Source organism: Ictidomys tridecemlineatus, chromosome 12 (genome assembly GCF_052094955.1).
Source record: "Ictidomys tridecemlineatus isolate mIctTri1 chromosome 12, mIctTri1.hap1, whole genome shotgun sequence".
Lineage (NCBI taxonomy): Eukaryota > Metazoa > Chordata > Mammalia > Rodentia > Sciuridae > Ictidomys > Ictidomys tridecemlineatus.
The window spans coordinates 84,828,350-84,849,039 of NC_135488.1; the positions used below are offsets into that span (position 1 = coordinate 84,828,350).

The window sequence follows — 20,690 nt, forward strand, 5'->3', positions numbered from 1 at the left end:
CAACTAAAAAATAAATATAAAAATAAAATAAAATGTCGTTTTATTTTTCTTTCTTTTTTTTTTTTTTTTTTGCTCAACAAGTTGGAAATGTTGCCTCAATGCAAAGAAACTTTTAAGATATTTATTTTCTAATTGTTTTTCTTTTGGGGTCAGTTATTTGTCTGCTTTGTCCAGTATTTGCTGTGTTATATTTTTCTTACAGATCTGTATATAGATGATATAAAAGATACTAAACCTTAACTTTTTACAAAGTTTTTTTCTAAGCCTGTGTTAAAATTTTCTGCCATTTTTTTCCTGTTGAATGGAAGTAGGTACCTTTATACAGTTCAATCTGCCCTGGTCTGTCTCTATGGTTTCCTGTTCAGCTTCTGAGCTGGAAACTTGATCCCTCCTCCCAGAGCTAATTCGCAGTTCTATTTTCTTGAAGTTTTCCTTTCACTGTATATTTTTGCACTCACTCATCCACAAACATCACAAGTCTTTCTCTTTTTAAAACACTAACTCCTAAGTACAGCATTCCAATGTGAGTTGTCAAAGCTAAAGAGCAGCCACCAAAAACTTCATCAGGGAATTTGTGATGTTAATCTGAAGACTTTTTACCACTCACAAAAAACACAGATTCTAAAAGTGACTCAAACCTTGTCTGCGATTGTTCCTAAACCACCACTTTCGAGCCCCAGAGTCATCAAACTTCCAATCCTGTCTCCACCGTACAGAAGCCCCGAAACTCTGAGCGTGGTTGTTTCCTTTGAATCTTGCTCAAAATTAAACTAGGTCCTTCTCACATCCTGGAGTCATGCCTAAGCCAGAGGCCTGGGGTTTGTTTCTTATTGAGCTTGTCTCTAAAGAATGTAATTGCTTCAGTTGTGGCATTTAAGTTACCCGGTTACACTCCTGCCAAGTGATCTCAGGGTGAGATAGGAGCAGGTGAGATGGCTGGAAAGCAGGCCCCGTGCCCTGCGGCTTCCCAGAGCCCTTCATGTTGGAGGACAGTGGAATGGGCCTGCGGCTGGCCAAGTGCCTGGTCCACAGGCTTCTGCTTTCAAGCACCCAGGACATGTGAGGCCGTGTGACCTCTGGGAGCTGTCTGGTCCTCAGAGGAGGAGCTCTCTGCTCTGGAAGATTCTGGAAAGGGAACTCTCATTGACTTTCAGGCATGGTTTTGAGAAGATCAAGGGGACAATCAGGAGTCTGATTTGAAATGCTAACCAGCTTTCTAGGCTATGGCTCCCTTCATCTTTCTAAAATGAACAGGGAGCATTTTTGCATCTCACCAGCCATCAGAACAGTGACTGACTATTAATCCTTCATGCAGCACACCGACAGGTAAGTCCCACACCACTGTGTTCGTCTCAGTGGGGAGCAGGATATGGAGAACAGGCCCAAGGGCAGAGGACTCTGATCCAAGACATGAGATAATTATTTGATTCTCTTGCCCCATGTAGGAAAAAAAAGATCAGTTAAATAACATTTAACTTCCAAAGTACACCTTGGTAAGATTTGTTCGGAACCCTAAGTTCATTGACAACAGTTCAAACAACATTGACAACAATGTTCAAATGCATCACAATGAAATAACAGCTTCAGATGGATATCTTGGAGGAGGGAAGACAGGCATTCATGTTATTCTTGACAGTGGATGCTGAGCACATACAAAACCTTCTACATCTTCTACAGGGCTTCTCTCCCTCCTCTTACAGGATGACAAATAAGAAAAAGTGAATCCTAAAGAGGTGAAATGACCACACGAAAGTCCAACAGACAAGTAACAGTAGAACCAGGGCTCCTATGTGCCTGGCCTCAGCCTATTTCCACTTGACAAAGAAGGATCTTAGATTCAACCAGTGAGAAAATTCACAGCGCTCCACGTGAGCACCACAGACCTTGCCAAAGCTGCCTTTGCCCAACACCTTGATGAAGTTGAACTCGTCCAGGCCCAAACGCTTGGCCTGGCCTTGCCGGACTTCACCGTTCTCACCAGGGCTCCCCAGCTGGCCGTCCGTGGACGATGATGCTCGGTGCTCCTCCCCTCGATTATCAAACGACAAGGCTTTCCGGATATTGTTTTCAAGTTCTTTTAGTTCTAAGGACCAGAGGGGAGCAAGATATTGCATTAGTACGTATCTCATGGACTTTTCCCATTAGGACTCCACATTCAGAATGTCCCACATGAACTCTGAACCCGGTTTCAGTTCTTCACAGTCACAAATCCAGGGCGGCTTCCCTTGGTGTGTGTCTTCGTTTGTCCAGCAAGTTCACTGGCACTTAAAGCACAGCCACGCCTCAGTATACAAAGGGATTTGGCTGAGCGAGGTGGCACATGCCTGTAATTCCAGCAGCTCGAGAGGCTGAGGCAGGAGGATTGTGAGTTCAAAGCCAGCCTCAGCAACAGCAAGGTGCTAAGCAGCTCAGTGAGACCCTGTCCCTAATAAAATACAAAATAGAGCTGAGGATGTGGCTCAATGGCCGAGTGTTGCTGAGTTCAATCCCTGGTACCAAAAGAAAAAAAAAGAGAGAGAGAGAGAGAGAAAGATTTGACCCATTTGTAATAATTATTTGTAATAATTTGATGGTATTATGGGACCTCCAGACTTGTAGGAATTATTCTGACCTGTGTAGGCCTTTTCCTGTTTTATTTTAAGACTGAGACATCCCCTGGGAGCTTCAAGGAGACTGAATGCCCTTGAAGCACTTGCTCACCATCAACCCCTTTTGGATTATATCAAAGCCAGATATCTCTCTGAAAGCCCCCTTTGACTAGTGGCCTATTCCATGGTTCTAGGTGTGGTACCGGAATCCAGGCCTTCACTGGGACTGTGCAGAGTCAGAAAGGAACAAGTACCCTTCAAGTTCCCTTTGAAGAGTCAAACTATCCAGAATCATCATGGCAGTCATCATTGGCGATATAATTATCCCATCAAAGGGGACAAGGAAGCCTTTACCTTCTCTGATCTTTAAATGGCCTTGATGCTGGGTTTTCTCTAAAAGCTAGTACCCCACACAAGGGTACTGACAAAACAAGCAATGGGCTTATCATTAACAAAGAATTGCTTCCCACAGTGACGTGTGTTGCAAATTTATCTCTGATGGGGCAGGAATTCCTCAGGACAGTTTCACAACCATGAGACAATCTCGCACCCCTCTGGAGTAGGTGACCTGAATTACCTGCAGCGATAACACTGGGTGATCCTTTGACCTATTCTATTTGAAGAAGCTTTATTGTTGGCAATTCATTCACCAACATGCACACCTGTCTGTAAAAATGTGTAGCTTGAGGGTAAGCCAATTTTAAAAGATGCTCATGAATAACCAGGATTATAGAAGGAAAAGAGAGACTACTCCTGGAAACACAATTCAGGCATGAGTGACCCAGTGCCACTTGACAGAAAGACCTTTAGCTTCTTTTCAGAAGGATGGAGGCCCTAAAATCCTATTCAGAGAACTTGAAGAGCTTCCTAGCTCTGGAGTGGGCTCCTTGGAGGTGGGGCAGTTGTGTTGGGGAGGAAAGAGATGGGGATGGCCTCTGAGACCCCAGCCACCCCGACACTGATTCAGCAGTTACCTACTAACGCTCACTTGGAACTAAGGATGGCTCTTAGTTGCACCACAGGGTCAGTCAGTTATTAAGTGGATTCTGGAAGGTAGAACTTAAGATGTTCGGGGCCTCAGAGCTTGAAGACAATGTCTTTCTGAGTTTTTCTAATGGAGGACTGAGAAACTGTGGCTTATTTCTGTTTTATAAGCATGCCACATCTGACTAAGAGGGCTTTCCCATCCCTGAGCGCTTGCATCACTGCTGGGAAGTTCTAGTGCCTACACTGACTGGTAACTGTAAGAGCAGAAGTCCCAAGAGGTACTGTGCCCTGCGTGGGGCCGGACAACATGCTGGGCAGCAGCCAAACCTAAAAGCCACCATTGGCACTTCACTTTTATTTGGGGTCTCTACCATTTGACCCAATCTCCTTGAAGCTCCCTGGGGATGTTTCAGCCTTAAAATGAAACAGGAAAAGGCCTACCCTGTCCAGGATAATTCCAACAAGTCTGGAGGTACCATAGTACCATCAAAATACTTAAGAAGGGGTCAGATCTCTTTTAAAATGAAGACACAGAAAATGAAACAGAGCTACACAAAAAAGGAAATGAGGCCAGTTATTTCGGGTTTTTTGTTTTTGTTTTGATACCAGGGATTGAACTCAAGGGCAACTCAAACACTGAGCCACATTGCCAGCCCTATTTTGTGTTTTATTTATTTAGAGACAGGGTCTTGTTGAGTTGCTTAGGGCCTTGCTGAGTTGCTGAGACTGGCTTTGAACATGTGATCCTCCTGCCTCAGCCTCCCAAGCCGCTGGGATTACAGGTGTGCACCACCATGCCCGGTGAGACCAGTTATTTTGTGGCCCCCAGGAATGGCACATGGACTCTGAGCAAGAAGCCTGGTCACAAATGATGACCCCCAGGGAGGGTTAGATGGCACAGAAGGGACAGAGGCCCACCCTTACCAGAAGTAAGTTCTTGACTTTGGGACAAACCTTTTCACCTCTCTGACCTTCCCCTTCTCAGCCTGTAACTTGGGGCAGCAATGTAGCGCCCACACAGAGTCAGTATGAGTGTAAAACTAGGAACATGAACACAAGCAAGCCTTGTAGAGGGAAAGAACAATTATGAAATCAATACAGAAAAGGCGTGGGAGGACCTGCCGGGGCCGCCAGCCGCGTCAGCTCTCACAGGCTGTTCTTGAGAGGAGAGGCCTCACATGCCTTGGTCCTTCGGATGACAGAACCCAGGGGTTAAAAAAGGCAAATCTGAGGGTCTCACCCTGGTCACAAGGGGAGGTGGGTGCTGACTTGGATCGATCTTCTTCAGATGGGGAGCTTCCAGAAGCTGGCTGTGGGGACTCGGCACCAGCAACAAGCTAGAGAGGACAGGAAGAAGGGAGAGAGGCATCAGAAAGGAGGATGAGTGTCCCTAAAGACAAGAGTGTCAAACTGCGGTGACAAGAGCATCAGACAAGAGCCCCTGGCGCATAGCAGCGCTCGCTGACTTGACAGTCGGAGAGCTCAGATCTGGAGTTTCATTTGCCAAACACAGGAAGAAAATGAGGGACTTTCAGCTCACTCAACTTTTATTCTATCCAAATGCAACAAGCAAAGCTCACCCACCTCTTCAATCAAGCCTCCCTCTGCCTGTCCAAGCAGCAGACACTCTTACCCAGAGCAACATGACGCTGGCTGTCTCTGCCATCTGTCTGGCATTTATTTATATCTTACCCAGCTTTACATCATTATTAATATCTGCATGTGTACATTGCATGGGGTTCTCTACTCAGACAGATTATATTTTCTTTGAAGGTAAAAAATATAGTACTGTCCATGCCCCCGGTGACTGGTACAAACTAATAGACATAATAGGCACTCAATAAATATTTCCAGATGTATTTGATATCTGTTGGCAAATTTTAACAGAATGCACCAATGAAGTGTGCTCCCTGGCATAGGTCTGGCAATATCCACCTTGAGTGACATGAAGTCGGTAGCACTCCTGCTCCCTCTGCTCTTGGTCTACCCACTGTGGGTACCTTTTAGTTTCTGACCAGGGGAGGGCTTCTCCCATCCTTCACACTAACTTAGGTGACCACTCGCCTTTTGTCCAGATTTTTCATCAGAAGCATCTCAGGCATAAAAATTTTAGGACTGAAGAAGAAGATTGCTACTGAGTTTTCTTTCAAATGTTCAATGACAACGAAAGAGTCTGTCTTACTTTACTTCTGGAAGGAAAACAAAACTTCTGTTCTGGCCAGGACTCTCTCTAGAGCTCCTCCATGAGTCAGGCTAACAGTGTCACCACAGACTGTTTGCTTAACCTGCCTCTCCAGGGGGCCCCTGGCATTCTCGGGTACTAACCTTCTGCTTGCAATTCCAGTGTCTTGGATCAACAACTGAAGTCCTATTGTTACCAGTGGGATTTAGAGAACCGAGAAGGGACACCCAAAGCACAAAATCTCACAGTTAACCAGAAATAGAATTTTTTTTTTATTGCAACTCTTGCAAAACAGTTTTGTTTGCTGGGAATATAGAGAAGGAGGAGACAGTTAAGATGAAAAAGCAAACAAACAAAAAGGCTTTTCTGGGGACACCAGGAGAAAGACACAGGCGGGTTCTAAACCAAGAAGACAAGGAAACATAGGCCCTTCAGCAGGTCCAAGGCCAATCTGGAGAGAACATTTGAGAGTCAAGGCAGCAGGAGGCACCCACAGGTGGGCTTGCTTTTTTAGTACAGTGCTTGGTGATGTTTAACCTCAGGCAGGGAGGGCCTCTCCTCACCCACCCACACCAGGATTTCTCACTTAGGTAACATTGTTCTGATTCTCTCATAGTTTACTTTTCAGAGATCTCTTAAATTTTCTAGGCTAAAAAAAAAAAAAAATGTAGTCAGGCTAAAGGGCCGCTCCAGATGCCTTTAGCTCTGTTCATATCTGAAGGCCCTGACTTATCAAAAGAACACCTTAGCAAGCGGATCTCCTCCCTGTGACATTCAAAATGTCACAAGGATGGAGCAGGGCTTTGGTCTCTAAAGAAAGGCCCAGATGTTCAATGCTGTGGGGCATTGGGGGTATTCCCCAGGCAGCCCATCGCTGGCTCCAGCACAAACCTTGGCACCTCCCTAGAGAAGAGCGTGGGTTGAGGGTGGAGTCACACACTGAAATTGCTTGCCTGCCAAATCTGCAGGCAGGTAAGTCTACTTCCTTGTCTAGAATTGTTATGCTTTTTCTAGAATTCTAACTCCTCATCTCAAAGTTTATGTCTTTTTGACAAATGTACCTCCCTCTCAAGGCTAGCTTTGTTGTCTCTCTCTCTCTCTCTCTCTCTCTCTCTCTCTCTCTCTCTCTCTCTCTCTCTCTCTCTCTCTCTCTCTTTTAAATCAAACTCTGGAACAGTTTTATTTTGTTTATTTTATTTTATTTTTTATGTGGTGCTGAGGATCCAACCCACTGCCTTACACATGCAAGGCAAGCACTCAACCACTGAGCCATACTTTGTTGTTTCTTACACACACACACACACACACACACACACACACACATACACACACACATGCTTCTGCACTATTAATGTGGAAGGAGACCCCCCTTTTTTGGGAGGGGGTACTGCAGATTGAACCCAGAGGTACTTTATCACTGGCTCACATTCCCAGTCCTTTCTACTTTTTTATTTTGAGACAGTCTCATCAAGTTGCTTAGGGCTAAGTTGCTGAGGCTAGCCTAAACTTTCAAACATCCTGCCTCAGCCTCCCAAGATGCTGGGATCACAGACATGTGCCCTGCGCCCAGATTGGAAGGAAACTTTCATGTTACCTGTCTGAACTCTTTTTTCCTATCTTTTATTCTTGGAACACATTCTGTGTTGAGTACGATGCCTCACCCCCAGGAATCTTCCGGTCCCCCTCCAGAGCACTCTCAGGAGGCCAGCAATGAAGGGCAGGCCAGGAGAGAGTTCCAGAGACACCACCCAACAGACTCTCACCTTTTTCCTCCTCTGGCCGCTGTTGGTGATTTTGTCCGGAGTGACACCTAGGTCCGCCAGCACTTTGGCGATCCCTCTGGCATCCACTCCACAGTTGGGAGCCACATTGGTCTCACATCGACGGTGAACATTCATTTTGCAGACTGTAAGGAGACATAGGGGAGAGATATCCAAGTGTTTATGGTCTAAAGCATTACCTTTTGAAAAAGTAACATGTGCAAATTGGTGCAGGCAGTATGGAGATTCCTTGGAAAACTGGGAGTGGAACCACCATTTGACCCAGCTATACCCCAAAGACTTAAAAACAGCATATTACAGTGATGCAGCCACATCAATGTTTATAGCAGCACAGTTCACAATAGGTAAATTGTGGAACCAACCTAGATGCCCTTCAATAGATGAATAGATAAAGAAAATGTGGTACATTACTCGGCATTAAAAGAGACTAAAATCATGCATTTGCAGGTAAATGGATGGAGTTGGAGAAGATAATGCTAAGTGAAGAAAGCCAATCTCAAAAACAAATGTTGAATATTTTCTCTGATATAAGGAGGCTGATTCATAGTGGGGATGGAGGAGGCAGCATGGGAGGATTACACAAACTTTAGGGCAAAGGGGAGGCAGGGGAAGAAAGGAGGATGTGGGGAGGAAAGACAGTGAAATGAGACAGACATCATTACCCTAAGTACATGTATGAAAACACAAATGGTGTGACTCTACTTTGTGTACAACCAGAGACATGAGAAATTGTGCTCTATTTGTATAATATGAATTGCATTGCTTCTGCTGTCATATGTAACAGATTGGAATAGATACATTTTTTTAAAAATAACATAAGTTCATTTGATAGAATTTGGAAAATGCAGAAAAATAAAAATCCTCACTCGTTCCATCACACAGAACCACCTTGCAGAGATAACACTCCTTCTAGTTACTTCCTTCCAGCCACTCTTTCTACATGTCTGAGACGAGGATAGACAAATATCACATTTCATTTTCATTTAGGGGAATAGAATACTGACTCCAAAAGAACGTCATTGATCCCTCCGGGGTGGGGGGAAGAAAAAGTTCATTTGAATTCTACACCCAAATGGGGCACATGTCCACAGTCAGCTCCACTCCTCTGCGGGGGTCACATGATACAGGGCGCTCCACAGCAATTAGAAGAAGATCTCTGCATGCTTTCAGCAGGGGGAGGGGAAGACAAACCATTCCCAAACAGGTCAGAACATTCTGCTCTTCTTAACAAGACCTGCCCTTAGGAGAAACTATTTTATGAGAGCTTAAACTATCGGGGATTTATCAGATCCTAACTGACCCAGGAGTAAGGAAATGCCCACTCCAGCCCACTCCAGTCATGCCAAACCTCCAGAGGCCAGGGGAGGACAAGCAGCACAGTGGAACAGGCTCCCTACCAGACTGAGATCTATGCAGACGACCATGGGAGGCCTCCCCTGTCCTCACTCCCTACCATCACAGGCATATTTCACCATTCTCTACCCAGTACAGCATGTCAGGCTTCCAAGAACAAATTACTAGGTGTACTAAAAGGCAAAAAGCATAATTTAAAGAGAGAGAGAGAGATGGCAGGCAATGTTACAATGATCAAATTGGGAATTTAAAACAATACCTTAATAGGTGCCACATCTTCATGGTTTTCACTTTCCAAATAGCTATAGCAATCAAGTCAGTGTGGAATTGGCAAAAGAACAAATAGATCAATGGAATGGAACAGACAGTCCAGAAAGAGAACCATATAAATATAGTCAACTGATCTTTGACAAAGGAGCAAACACAGTCCTTTTGACAGATGGTGCCAGAGTAACAAAACAAAACAACAACAAAGAAAAACACCCTGAATCTAGACACAGAATTTATGCCTACCATAAAAATTAACTCAAAATGGATCATGTAAAATGCAAAACAACGAAACTTGTAAATGCTAATAGAGAAGACCATCTAGGGGACCTTATGCATGGACATGACATTTTAGATAACAATACCAAAGACGTGATCCACCAAAGAAACAACTGATAAGGTGGGCTTCATGAAAATTAAAAGTTTCTGCTCTGTAAAAGGTACTGTCAAGACAATGAGAAGAAAAACCACAGACTGAGGGAAAGTATTTGCAAAAGATATACCTTATGAAGGGCTGTTATCCAAAGCAGCCAGCTCTCCACACTCAATAGTAACAAAATGAACAACCCAATTTTATAAATGGGGAAAAGATTGGAGCAGACATCTCAGCAAAGAAGATATTCAGATGGTAAGCCAGTCAAGAAGATGCATCACTAGGGAACTGCAAATTAATACTATTAGATCAATTCTATTAAAATTAATTAATTAATTAATTAGTTCCTACACTACTCTATTAAAATGGCCCAAATCCAAAACTCTGACAACAATAAATACTGGTGAGGATAAGAGCTACAGGAATTCTCAGTCATTGTTGGTGGGAATGTAAAATCAATCATTGTTGGTGGGAGTGTCAAATGGTACAGCCCCTTTGGAAGACAGCTTAGCAGTTTCTTATAAAACAAAACATATTCTTACTATGTACTCCAGCACTCACACTCCTGGTATTTACCTAAATGCATTAAAAAATTATGTCCACACAAAATTCTGCACACAGATGTTTTTAGTAATTTTATTCATAACTGTTAAAATTTGCAAGCCAGCAAGATGTCCTTCTGTAGGCTAATAGAGAAACAAACTTTGGTCCATCCAGACACTGAAATATTATTTAATCTCAAAAATAAATGCCCTATCAAACCATGAAAAGGAATGGAGGAACATGTAATGCCCGTTACTAAGTAAAAGAAGTCAACCTGAAAAGGTTCCAAATGATACCATCCCAAGTACATGGCCCCATAGAAAAGGCCAAACTACAGAGGCTGTAAAAGGCTCTGTGGCTGCCAAGGAGGGATGAACAGGCAGAGCACAGAAGATTTTTAGGGCAGCAAAAATACCCTGTATGTTACTATAATGGTGGATACATTTCATTACGTATTTGTCTAAAGGCAGGGATTACACACCACCAAGAGTAAGCCCTCATGTAAACTACAATCTTTGAATGATGATGGTATGGTGAGGGAAGTCCATCAGTTGGTAATAAATGTGCCACTCTGGTGTGGGATAATGATGGTTGGGAAGCCTATGCCTGAGTTGGGGGTGCGGGAGGAGGTTGCATAAGGGAAATCTCTGTTTTATGAACCTAAAACTGTTGTAAAAAAAAAATAATGCCTATTAGAACAATTAGAAAACACAAAGCTGTTCCTAGAATGAAACCATGTGGACTGGCCCAGACCTCCTGCTTGCCCTGCATAACCTGGTCATCGGCCTGGAGGGAGGGACGGCACAGAGCCCCCTAAGCCTGGTTTGGAGAAATCAACTGAGCTATCCAATAGAAGATGGATTAAAGGCGGGGGGCGTGTAAGAGAGTGGCTTTCTCCGATTACAAAAACAAAGAAGAAAGCTCTACCCACCCAGCCATGGAGCTGACTGGACGAGGGAGCTCTTGGTAATGCCTGGCCAAAAGTCCTAGGGCCGAGGGCCACTCATACTCCAGGCAACGGCACTGCTCAGAATTCTCATCACACTCCCCTGAGCTACAGCTGCCGCTGGACACGCACTCATCTTCCCTGCTCTGCCCACCAGCCCCTGGTCTGGCTCTTTGTGAAGCATCAGAAAGGACATGAACCAAGGGACCACTTTCAGAGAATTTCCTGGCAAGTGCGAAGGGTCGGTATAATTTGACCACTGGCGCCCTCTAGTGTCCAAATGTCAAACCCGTGGATCGTGACCAGTTGGCAGAACAGCAAAGTAGAAAATGTTTTTTAGAGGACTTTGTTTCATATTTTTTAAAACCCTGATATTTCCATAGGAAAGCCTTGTAGTTGCCTTAATATGTTTTAAAAATCCTAATCACATGTCAGTTAAAAATGGATGACATGAGATAATGACATTGAAAGTGGTGTGAAAAGTCTGGGCAGGTGAGGGCTAAGCCGGCTGAGGACTGAGAGCACGAGATGATTCAGGCAGCCACACTGGGAACATGGGCTTTTGGAGGCTGCAGGTGACACCAGGAGGCTGCAGACCAGCAAAGGAAAGTAGACATGCCAGCTGGCAGCAAAAGAAACCTGAGGAGCATTCACTTTAATGTGGTCAAATGAGCTACGCATGTCACTGCCCCCACGCCCCTACCCCGTCACTAATGGAGATGGCAGAAGCCAAGGGCTGTTAACCCTGGGCTGCCAACCCACTTTCAGCCCTAAGCTGCCCTTTAAGGCTTCTTTTTCTAGGATGCCTGCTAACATGCATTTGTACTGGTCTCATCCAAATGAAGTTGTGCCAAGGAAAAACAGAACCACTTGACCCAGATAGGGCTCTTATAAATGGATAATCCTACCCTGCTACCCAGCTAGTCACCATCTATTTGTTAAGCACCTACTATGTGTGGGGAGGGGCTTCAGCAGCAGAATCCTCTCAGATCAGCTTGTGGTTTGAGCACAGTGACCTTCATCTCCTTTTGGAGAGACTTCATTTCCATGTTTCCACCCTTTGCGTAAATGAGATTAAAGCCAGGATTGCAACAAGGAGGGTCAAGCTAATAGGAATTCTTCTAAAACAAGCAGAGTCTCTAAGGACAATGGCTAAGTCATGCCTGAGGAGATTAGTTGGGCCCATGTACGCTGCAGAAGTTTTTGCGTGTGTAGAACCAAGGCCCTCTCTCAAGCAAGGAGAGGCTACACCACTGAGCGACAGCCTCAGGCTCAAATCTGCAAACCTCCTGACTCAGCCTCCCCGGTAGCTGGGATGACAGGTCTGCATCACCACACCTATCTAAACATTTCCTCACGTTAGGCTAATTTGAAGATGAGTCAGGACAATGGTTGGATTCCATAGCAGGTTACCATCAGCCACCCTATGCTCAGAGATAGACAGCAAACAATTGGAAACAGGAATTGTGTAATGGACGTTGGCAGGGTTGGGAGAGGGGATGACTGCAGAGTGCCAGATAGAAGGGAGATGGGAGGTCCTGGGGTGGTCCCTTGGAGTCATACTGGGACAAATGTCCCCAGAAAGAGACTTGGGAGTCGGACTGCATTGGAATCATAACACTTTTCAGAGACCAGAATGAGTGGCCCATTGTCTGCTCCCCAGAATTCGTCAAAAACTACATCTTGCATCCACCTTCCACATGTAAGGGGTACATTCGTCATGGTCCCTAGGCACTGCCAGACACCACTGGAAGAGGCTCAAAACCAACCAAGAACCCTCTGTGGCACTGTAGTTCTGAATGCCGAGTTGCTCCCTCTCTCTCCTGCTCTCCACCTATGATATGGTCCCCCCACACCTTTCCAGGTCTTTCTATACCCTCAAGTATAGCTCCAGCTGTATCTCCCCACAAAAGCCTTTCCTGACCACCCTAGCTGTACTGGTCTCTCTCGCCCATGAATTATTCACATTTAATATTTGGATTCACTACTTGACCTGTGGTCTATTATTCAACTTAATGCTCAGGGAGTATTCTACTTCCTGAAGTTTCTAGAAGACTAAAATCATATTTTATCTCCAAGTTCTCAATGAAGCCCTTACTCACTCATAGGGTGAAATGCCTTTGAGTGTATTCCAGCTTGATGTAAGTTAGCAATATTTCAGCAGCACAGATGGAAACTGTCAGTCCAGAGCCCGGAGCCCAGCAGATGTCAGGGAACTGAAATCCCAAACAATGACATGATATACGAATTTTTGCTGACTGTGCAAAGTTAAATACCAATGCACAAGAAGGGAGAGTGATCAATTCACATGGCTTGTTGAGCAACAAACACATGACAAATAAAAGTGCCCTTATTTATGTCCTCCTTACGTAATTCAACCACCAAAACAAGACTTGGCGCTTTTTTTGTGGCAGGGGCGGGGCTACTGGGGATTGAACTCAGGGGCACTCCTCCACTGAGCCACATCCCTAGCCTTATTTTGTATTTTATTTAGAGACAGGGTCTCTAAATGAATAGAGTCGCTTTGCTGAGGCTGGCTTTGAACTCTGAATCCTCCTGCCTCAGCCTCCTGAGCTGAGGCAGGAGGATTGAGAGTTGGGCTTTTAAAATAGGACTTCTAGGAGGCTTTCTTTCATAACTATTTGTCCATAGGCATGAAGATGCCTGAATGAAGATGTTTGCAGGAGCCTTAATTAAAATAGTGACCAGAAAGAAACAATAAGAATCCATCTAGAGGTCAATATTTAAATAACCTGTTAAACCTGCATAATGTGGACTATGAAGCAGTCATAAAAAGAATGGAGTAGCCCTGTATGTCCTGCCTTGGAAATATTCCAAGAAATAGTAAAAAAAAAAAAAATCAAGTTACAGAACAATGGATATAGGATTCGATTCACAAATGTCTTGTTTGTTGAGTGCCAATGTGTCAGGCACTTTCTAGATGCTGGGAAATAGCAGCAAATAAGAGACACGCACAAATCTCTGCCCTCGTGGAGCCTGTTTTCTGATGGGGGAGAGAAACATAGATGTAATAAATAAGTAAAGTGGATATTAGAAGGTGGTTAAGTGCCACAGTAAAAAAGAAGGCGGAGGAGGGTGATGGAAGATGAGAGTGTCCATTTTTAAACGGGTGCTCAGCGTAGCCCTCACAGACGCGGGGACGGCATTTATTGGGGGGGGGGCATGTGTGTGCACGAGGTGGGCAGCTTCTAGGGTTGCCCAGTGACCCCCATCCACAGGGATTCGCACTCTTAGGTGACCCCCTGTCACTCAGTGTGTGCTGGACCCAGTGATTCTCTTCTAGGTAGAAAATGCCAAAAGTGATGAGATGTCATTTTTTGAGATGAGGTTACAAGGACTGTGGCTAGAGCCTTGGGCATCCTCTTATGTTCTCGACTGCCCGCTCTGACAGAAGCCAGCTGCCGAGTTGGGAGCTGCTTTATGAAGGCACGTGGTCAAGAACGGGTCTCTCTGGCCAATAGCTAGCAGGGATCTGAGGTTGCCAGGGCCACATGAATGAGTGTGGAAGTGGCTCTTCTTCAAGTCAAGCTTCCAGATGAGAGCACAGCCCCCACTTCCAGCTTGATCTCAACCTCCGGAGAGATTGCTGGGTCAAAGCACCCAGCCAAGCGGCACCCAGATTTCTGACCTGCAGATACTCATAAAATAAATATGGGTTGTTTTACATCACTAAGTTGCAGCAATAGATACTAAAACTCTGTGGTGTGTGTGTGTGCGTGTGTATGTGTGTGTGTGTGTGTGTGTGTGTGTGTGTGTGTGTGTGTGTAAGTGTTGTGAAGTAAGTGAACACAGTCTCAAAAAACACCTAACAAATTTTTAGTAGCAATTAAGTCTAGGGATGGAAGTCCAAAGAGACTATAAAGAAAACTTTAATATTTCATACACACACACACACACACACACACACACACACTCTCTCTCTCTCTCTCTCTCTCTCTCTCTCTCTCTCTCTCTCAAGTTTTGCTTGAATCTTTTACAGTGAGGGTGTATTTGTATATTACTATGTTCTTTTAATTATAAAAATAGAAATAAAGTTTGAAGTTGTGACAAGGGGTCTGGCTGTTCAAAAAATAGTAAAGGGCTGACATTTTCAAAAATGTTGAGAATAAAAATCTTTTTTCAAGTTTTTAGTTTTTTAAATATCCAAAATAGTTTTTTTTTCCTTTTTAGGAAGGAAGAGAAGAAGGAAGGGAGGGAGGGAGACTCTGCATAGCCACCCCCTGAGGTATGTACCTAAGGTCACTCTGCTTTTATTACTTTTATGACTGTCCTCGGGCGGCAGGAGGGCACTGGAGGGCAGTTAAGGTGACCTGCATTTGATCACCCAGGCAGGCAGTGACCAAAGCGGGGCAGGACAGCTTCCCCAGTTCCCAGGCTGGATCTCAACAGGCTGCAGCTCCTCCAGGGTTCTGTCACTGGTTATGTCCTGGAGAGCAGGTGACAACTGTGCCTCAGTTTGTGAACGCAGCCTTAGATCAGAACAGTTACTAAGATGGATCTCAGAGAGGGGTAGAGGCCAAAGAGGACTTCCCAGGTCAGGCTTCCTGAGGCACATGCTCCTCCCACCTCAGCACAGAGCTGCAACCGAGCCCCCTGGACAGCTGTGATGAAGCAGGGTCTCTGTGGCCCTGTAGGCGACTTCAAGCTGTGGAAGGAGCTCTGGCTGTCTCGTTAAACTGCCCCTCAGCATCTGCCGACTTCGGGGTGGCTGGGCTGAGACGTGAGCACGGGAGCTTGAGCCGAAGACAAATGGGGACAGGATGGGCTGTATCCCATCATGATAACCCCATATTTTTTTTTGAGAAGGAAACAACAATTGTGAAGCACTGGAGGCTTCCTTGGGTGGGGTGCGGGGGACCGACCACAAGTGTCAGCTGAGAAACTGAGACACAGGAGGGAAAGAGCCCAGACCGGTTTGCTGTGCAGGTGGGAGTAAGGCTAGGGGAGGGGGCAGGGCTGAAGTCACAAACCCAAGCGTTCAAATGCCCCAGAGCCTCGTGACCTAGCATCTGAGCCTTAGAAGCAGTTTCCAGAGCGTTCACAGGCTGTGGTGCTCAGACAGGCCCAGGGACGAAGGTGGAGAGCCTCAGACAGGGCTGATGCCGGCATCAAGGACAAAAAAAAGGGATGAGGTCTCCCACCTGTGCACTGGGTGCCAGTGCTTTTCTGCCCTTGGCTAAAGAGCCCAGTTACCCAGCAATTGTATGATATCCTCCAAGGGTCTGGCCCCTCTGTGGCCGAGGACAGAGAAAGGACAACCTAGAGACAGAGGCCAGTCCCCTGCCAGTCCCTGGTTGTGTGTCCTTGTTCATGTCACCAGTCTCTCCAGTTCTGTTTCCTGCCAGTCAAACAGGAGTACAGTCACTAACAAAGTGTCTGCCCATCAACATCTGAGCACATAAACAATGGTGGTCCCGCAGGATTATATCACCCAGAGACATTAAAGTCACCTTTGATCATCAGTACATTCTATGATGTTTGCACACCAGCAAAATCTCCCAAGCAGGCAACTCTTAGAAATATTTCTGCCTTTAAACAAGGCACAACTGGAAATGTGCTCTCATTGACCAGAGACAGTCCGTGAGAGAGTAAATACACAATACTGAAGCCTAGGAGGCATGGTCAACTGTAGGCTGAAGGGAGAGTGACCAGGACAATCTCATGGGTCCTTCCTTCTGGGTTCAAACTCTTAAGAAACCTATTTTACTGGAACCTATTCCAAGGAATGGGACTGGCCTCAAAGCTGAAGCACAGAGCAGCAACCACATGGCTGATATGCAACCAGCACCAGGAGAGCAAGGCTGCAGCCCAGCATGACCAGCCAGCAGGGTCCAAGCCCAGCACGACCACCAGCAGGGTCCAGCAGCCATGAAGACCCAGCTGAGCCTCGTGAGCAGGGAGTGTGGGGGAGGGCCCTGAGCCGAGCCAGACACAGGACCAAGGTGCCTGGGCTTAAGTTTCAGCTCCACTGGGCTCCCACACAGGTCACTGTATCTTGATTTGTTCTTAGTAGTCATGGCAGCAGACCCTGCCTTGGATCTGGGCAGAAGCAGGCCATGTTGGCCTCATGGCCATGACCAAGAAGATTGGCGTTCAGGAAAAGATAAACAGATGAGATTTTTTTAGGGCAGACAGGTGACTCTGTATGATGCTCTAAGGTTGAATCTGTGTCATTATACATTTGTCTACACCCATAGAATGTGAAACACCAAGAGTGAACTTTCATGTGAACTCTGGACTTTGGGTGATAATGAATGAAAAGCCTTTATTTCCTAATTCCTGAGTGGTCCCACCCCATGCCTGCTCCCCTGGGGTCTTGTGAGCACATATCTCACTTTCCCCTCCTTTACCTGAGCAGGTAGAGGGACACTTCCTGCCAAAAGAACGGAGAACACCTCCCCTGGAACACTTCTTCCAGGGTCAGCCAGGGACCCAGTCCTAACAGCAACACCTGGGTGTGTGCACTGCTTACTTAAAACGTTAATATTTATGGGATGAGAGTACCTTCATTTAGATTTTTCATTTACATTAATAATTAGTATTTTGTCTAACAACCAGACATCACTTCATCAGGCTCCTATCCAAAGCAGGCTCTATGTTCCTGGCAACCCCTTTCCAGAAATGCTTTTTAACTTCTTTGTTAAAAATCATTTGAGATTCCCGGTCCATTTTTTTTCCTTCCTCATCCCTTGTTGCGTTTCACCTCATGCCCACAGGATTTCAGGTGGGCCCTGTTCTGTTCAAGGTGGTGTGTGTGAAAGGACACAGGAGAGGAGACAGGGAAGGCTTCACTTCCCGCGTTGGAGATGCTGGGAAGGTCACAAGGAACCCAGATGTGTCAACAGTCGGCACTTCTTCCTGGACCAGCATCGTCTCTGGTCCCCATAGTAGCTATTCCCAATTTTTGCCACTCTCTCTGTCCCTCCCACAATTCCAGTTCTCCCCTCAACTTCAAAAAGGACTCCCCCCATTTCAGAAAAGAAGGGAAATCTCATGTCAATGGATTCAAAGCGCACATAATGACTTGCCCACTCGGGTTGCCCTGAAACCCCACCCTGACGCCAGAGATGTGCCTGCACCTACCTGGTCTGCAACCTCCCCGCCATCTTGGTGAGGCTCTCTTGCTTTCTCCCCTACCTGGTCTCTGCCCCGGTTGGTTGTATCAATGGTTCCTTCTCTCTTCTGACTCTACAAAGTCTCCTTTTCTACTTTATTCCTGATTGTCTAAATATTCTGAAAACACTTCCCCCTCCATTCTTACTCTAGCCTATTGCACATGGGCTTCCATCCCACTGACCAACTAACACAGCTCTAGCTGAGGTCAATGGTGACCTTCTCATTGTTATATCCAATCTCCTGTTTCACATCTTCCCTTAGAAAACCTCTCAAGAGCACTTGGCATCCTTCACCACTTCCTTTTTAATGTTTTTTAAATACGCTGACACTTTTGGTTCCTACCATGCTGCTGTTCGCTACTCCCCACCCCCATCTGTGAGGTCCTTCCCTCTCGTGGGCTTTGCAGGTTCATCCTTGGATGCTGGCAACTGCCACCCCAGCTCCCCCAGGTGTTATCTCTGGCTCTTCTCTCCATCCACTCAAGCATTGGCCCCGAGGATGACATCTACTCAATAGCTGTAACCCCTACCAGATACAGACAAATCCAAATCCCGAATCCCAAACTCTCTCCCAGGTTTCCATGAGAAACAGCTGGACACCTCCGTGTTGATTCCCACAGACACCTCAAGAGACCACATCCCCAACCTATTCCACCATTTTGCCTCCAGCCCTGTCCTCCCTCATGCAGTCCCCATCTCTGTGAACAACACATCACGATCCTTGGTGGGATCTGGTCGCTCTGTCCAACAAATCACTCCTCTTCAGAAATTCTAAGTTATTCTCTTTATTCCACTGCCATCATTACCTCATTTTCAATTTTTATAATTTCTCACTGGGATCCTGTCAATGACTAATGTGTCCATGTTCTCAGTTTATTTCCTTATACTTTACCTATTTTAAAAATCCTCCCACCTTGGGAATTTATTAATACATCCAGTACAAACAATAAATACTACTTGAAAATAATCTCCATGCACTCTTCTTACCCAATGGTTCATGGTTGCTCACAGTCCAGCCTTCCTATAGGCTAGTCCAGCTTATAAAACTGGATTCTTCATTCAGGTTCCCAGAGTATGTTCCCATATGATGTTCTGTTCCTTGTACCACCCAGTATACTCACTGGAGCAGACAGTTTACAGGAGGGACAGGAGGGACAGAGTGAAGAACCTGAGACTCAGGGTCCAAGGATCAAGTCCCACTTCTGTTAAGCTGTGTATGTATCCAAATGACTTCATCTCTGAGCCTCAGTTTCCTCCCTGGGGACATGGGGAGACTCTCACATGTCAAAGCCTGTGAAGGATCAGTAAGATGTCTCCTGTGACAGCATCCTAGCCTGGCTCCTTCCAAGAAGGAGCTCATGAGAGAAAAGTCCAGTTCCTATCTATTTACTTACTTCGAAGCCTAAGTCCAAAAGCACGTCTTCCTTCCTACCCCAGGATACCCCTTACATGCATTATGTCTACACTTTTGTAGGCTTGTTCTGTCCCCAGCTCAGTAACAGTCTAGGTGGGTCATGCCTTCATCCTCCACCATGTTTCCCTCCATGCAGTCACAGGTGGCCTCTGCACAGAGCCGTAACATGGTCAGCAACCAGGGCCAAAAAGGGCTTGTGCTCAGTGCTCCAGCCAAATCTGGAACTGGCTGTCCAGGCTCAGACAAAGTTGTTGTTGTTATTGTTGTTGTTTTTGGTTTTTTTGTTGTTGTTTTTTTTTGTTTCTAACGAACAGGAGAAAAAAGGGGACATCGACACATGGAGGGTGTGGGGAGAGCAGGGGGCAACTCACCTTTACACTGCAAACCCTGCCGCAAGAGACCCCAGAGCAAGGACCCACAGTGGTCACAGAAGGTGGGGACTTTGTAGTTGTGGATCCCAAACTTGTGGGGCATGTTGACGCTGAACCGCTGTGAGCCCACCTGCGGGATGGCAAAGCACAGAGTCAGCCGATGGCCTCCAGCTCCTCGGAGGCCCAGAGCCTCAGGAACTTCTTCCCCAGAAAGCATGTGCCACTGTAGGCTTGGCTCTGAGACACCAGATGAAGAAAGCCTCCCCTGGGCCCCGCCTTCACTCCTGATGGCCCCAGGTCCTCGCCTGCTGCACTGGCTGGCTTGGCAAGGCCCGGCCTCCTCCCCCACGCCTGCCCCCCAGGACTTTAGGCCTTCCAAAGTCGCATCACGGGGCAGTGGTGTGCCTCACACCTGAGCCACCCGAGGCAGCACCGTGTGCCTTCAGAACTGCTTCGCACAGGGAAGCCTCACCCAGCAGGGGGCTTCTGGCAGCTCCAAGCTGGACACAAGGAGCCTGTAAAGCACTATGCAAACCAGCAGTGTCCTGGAAACCAGGGTCATTGTTAGAACAAGCAATAATTACATGAAGATGGACACCACAGACACTAAGGTATTGTGCTGACCACACACCAGGCACCGTATCTCAGTGAAATGTGACCACCACTCTCTGGGGTAGGACCATCATGACCCTGAGTTCACTGATGAGGAAATTAAGGCCCAGTGAGATCAAGAACATGCTGATCAGCTG

The 20,690-nt window shown here is 46.1% G+C and overlaps 1 protein-coding gene across 3 annotated transcripts in view; it reads right to left on the minus strand.

Moving 5' to 3' along the window:
• The window catches only part of Prkce (protein kinase C epsilon), a 476,126-nt gene that overhangs the window by 158,227 nt on the left and 297,209 nt on the right, over positions 1-20,690 (minus strand). For all 3 annotated transcript variants that reach the window (XM_005324505.4, XM_021725840.3, XM_021725839.2), the window contains exons 6-9: positions 19,942-20,071; positions 7,521-7,663; positions 4,816-4,912; positions 1,884-2,083 (exon numbers count right to left, since the gene is read on the minus strand). In XM_005324505.4, the coding sequence (XP_005324562.2) occupies positions 1,884-2,083; positions 4,816-4,912; positions 7,521-7,663; positions 19,942-20,071 (570 nt within the window). The remainder of the gene's footprint in view (positions 1-1,883; positions 2,084-4,815; positions 4,913-7,520; positions 7,664-19,941; positions 20,072-20,690) is intronic.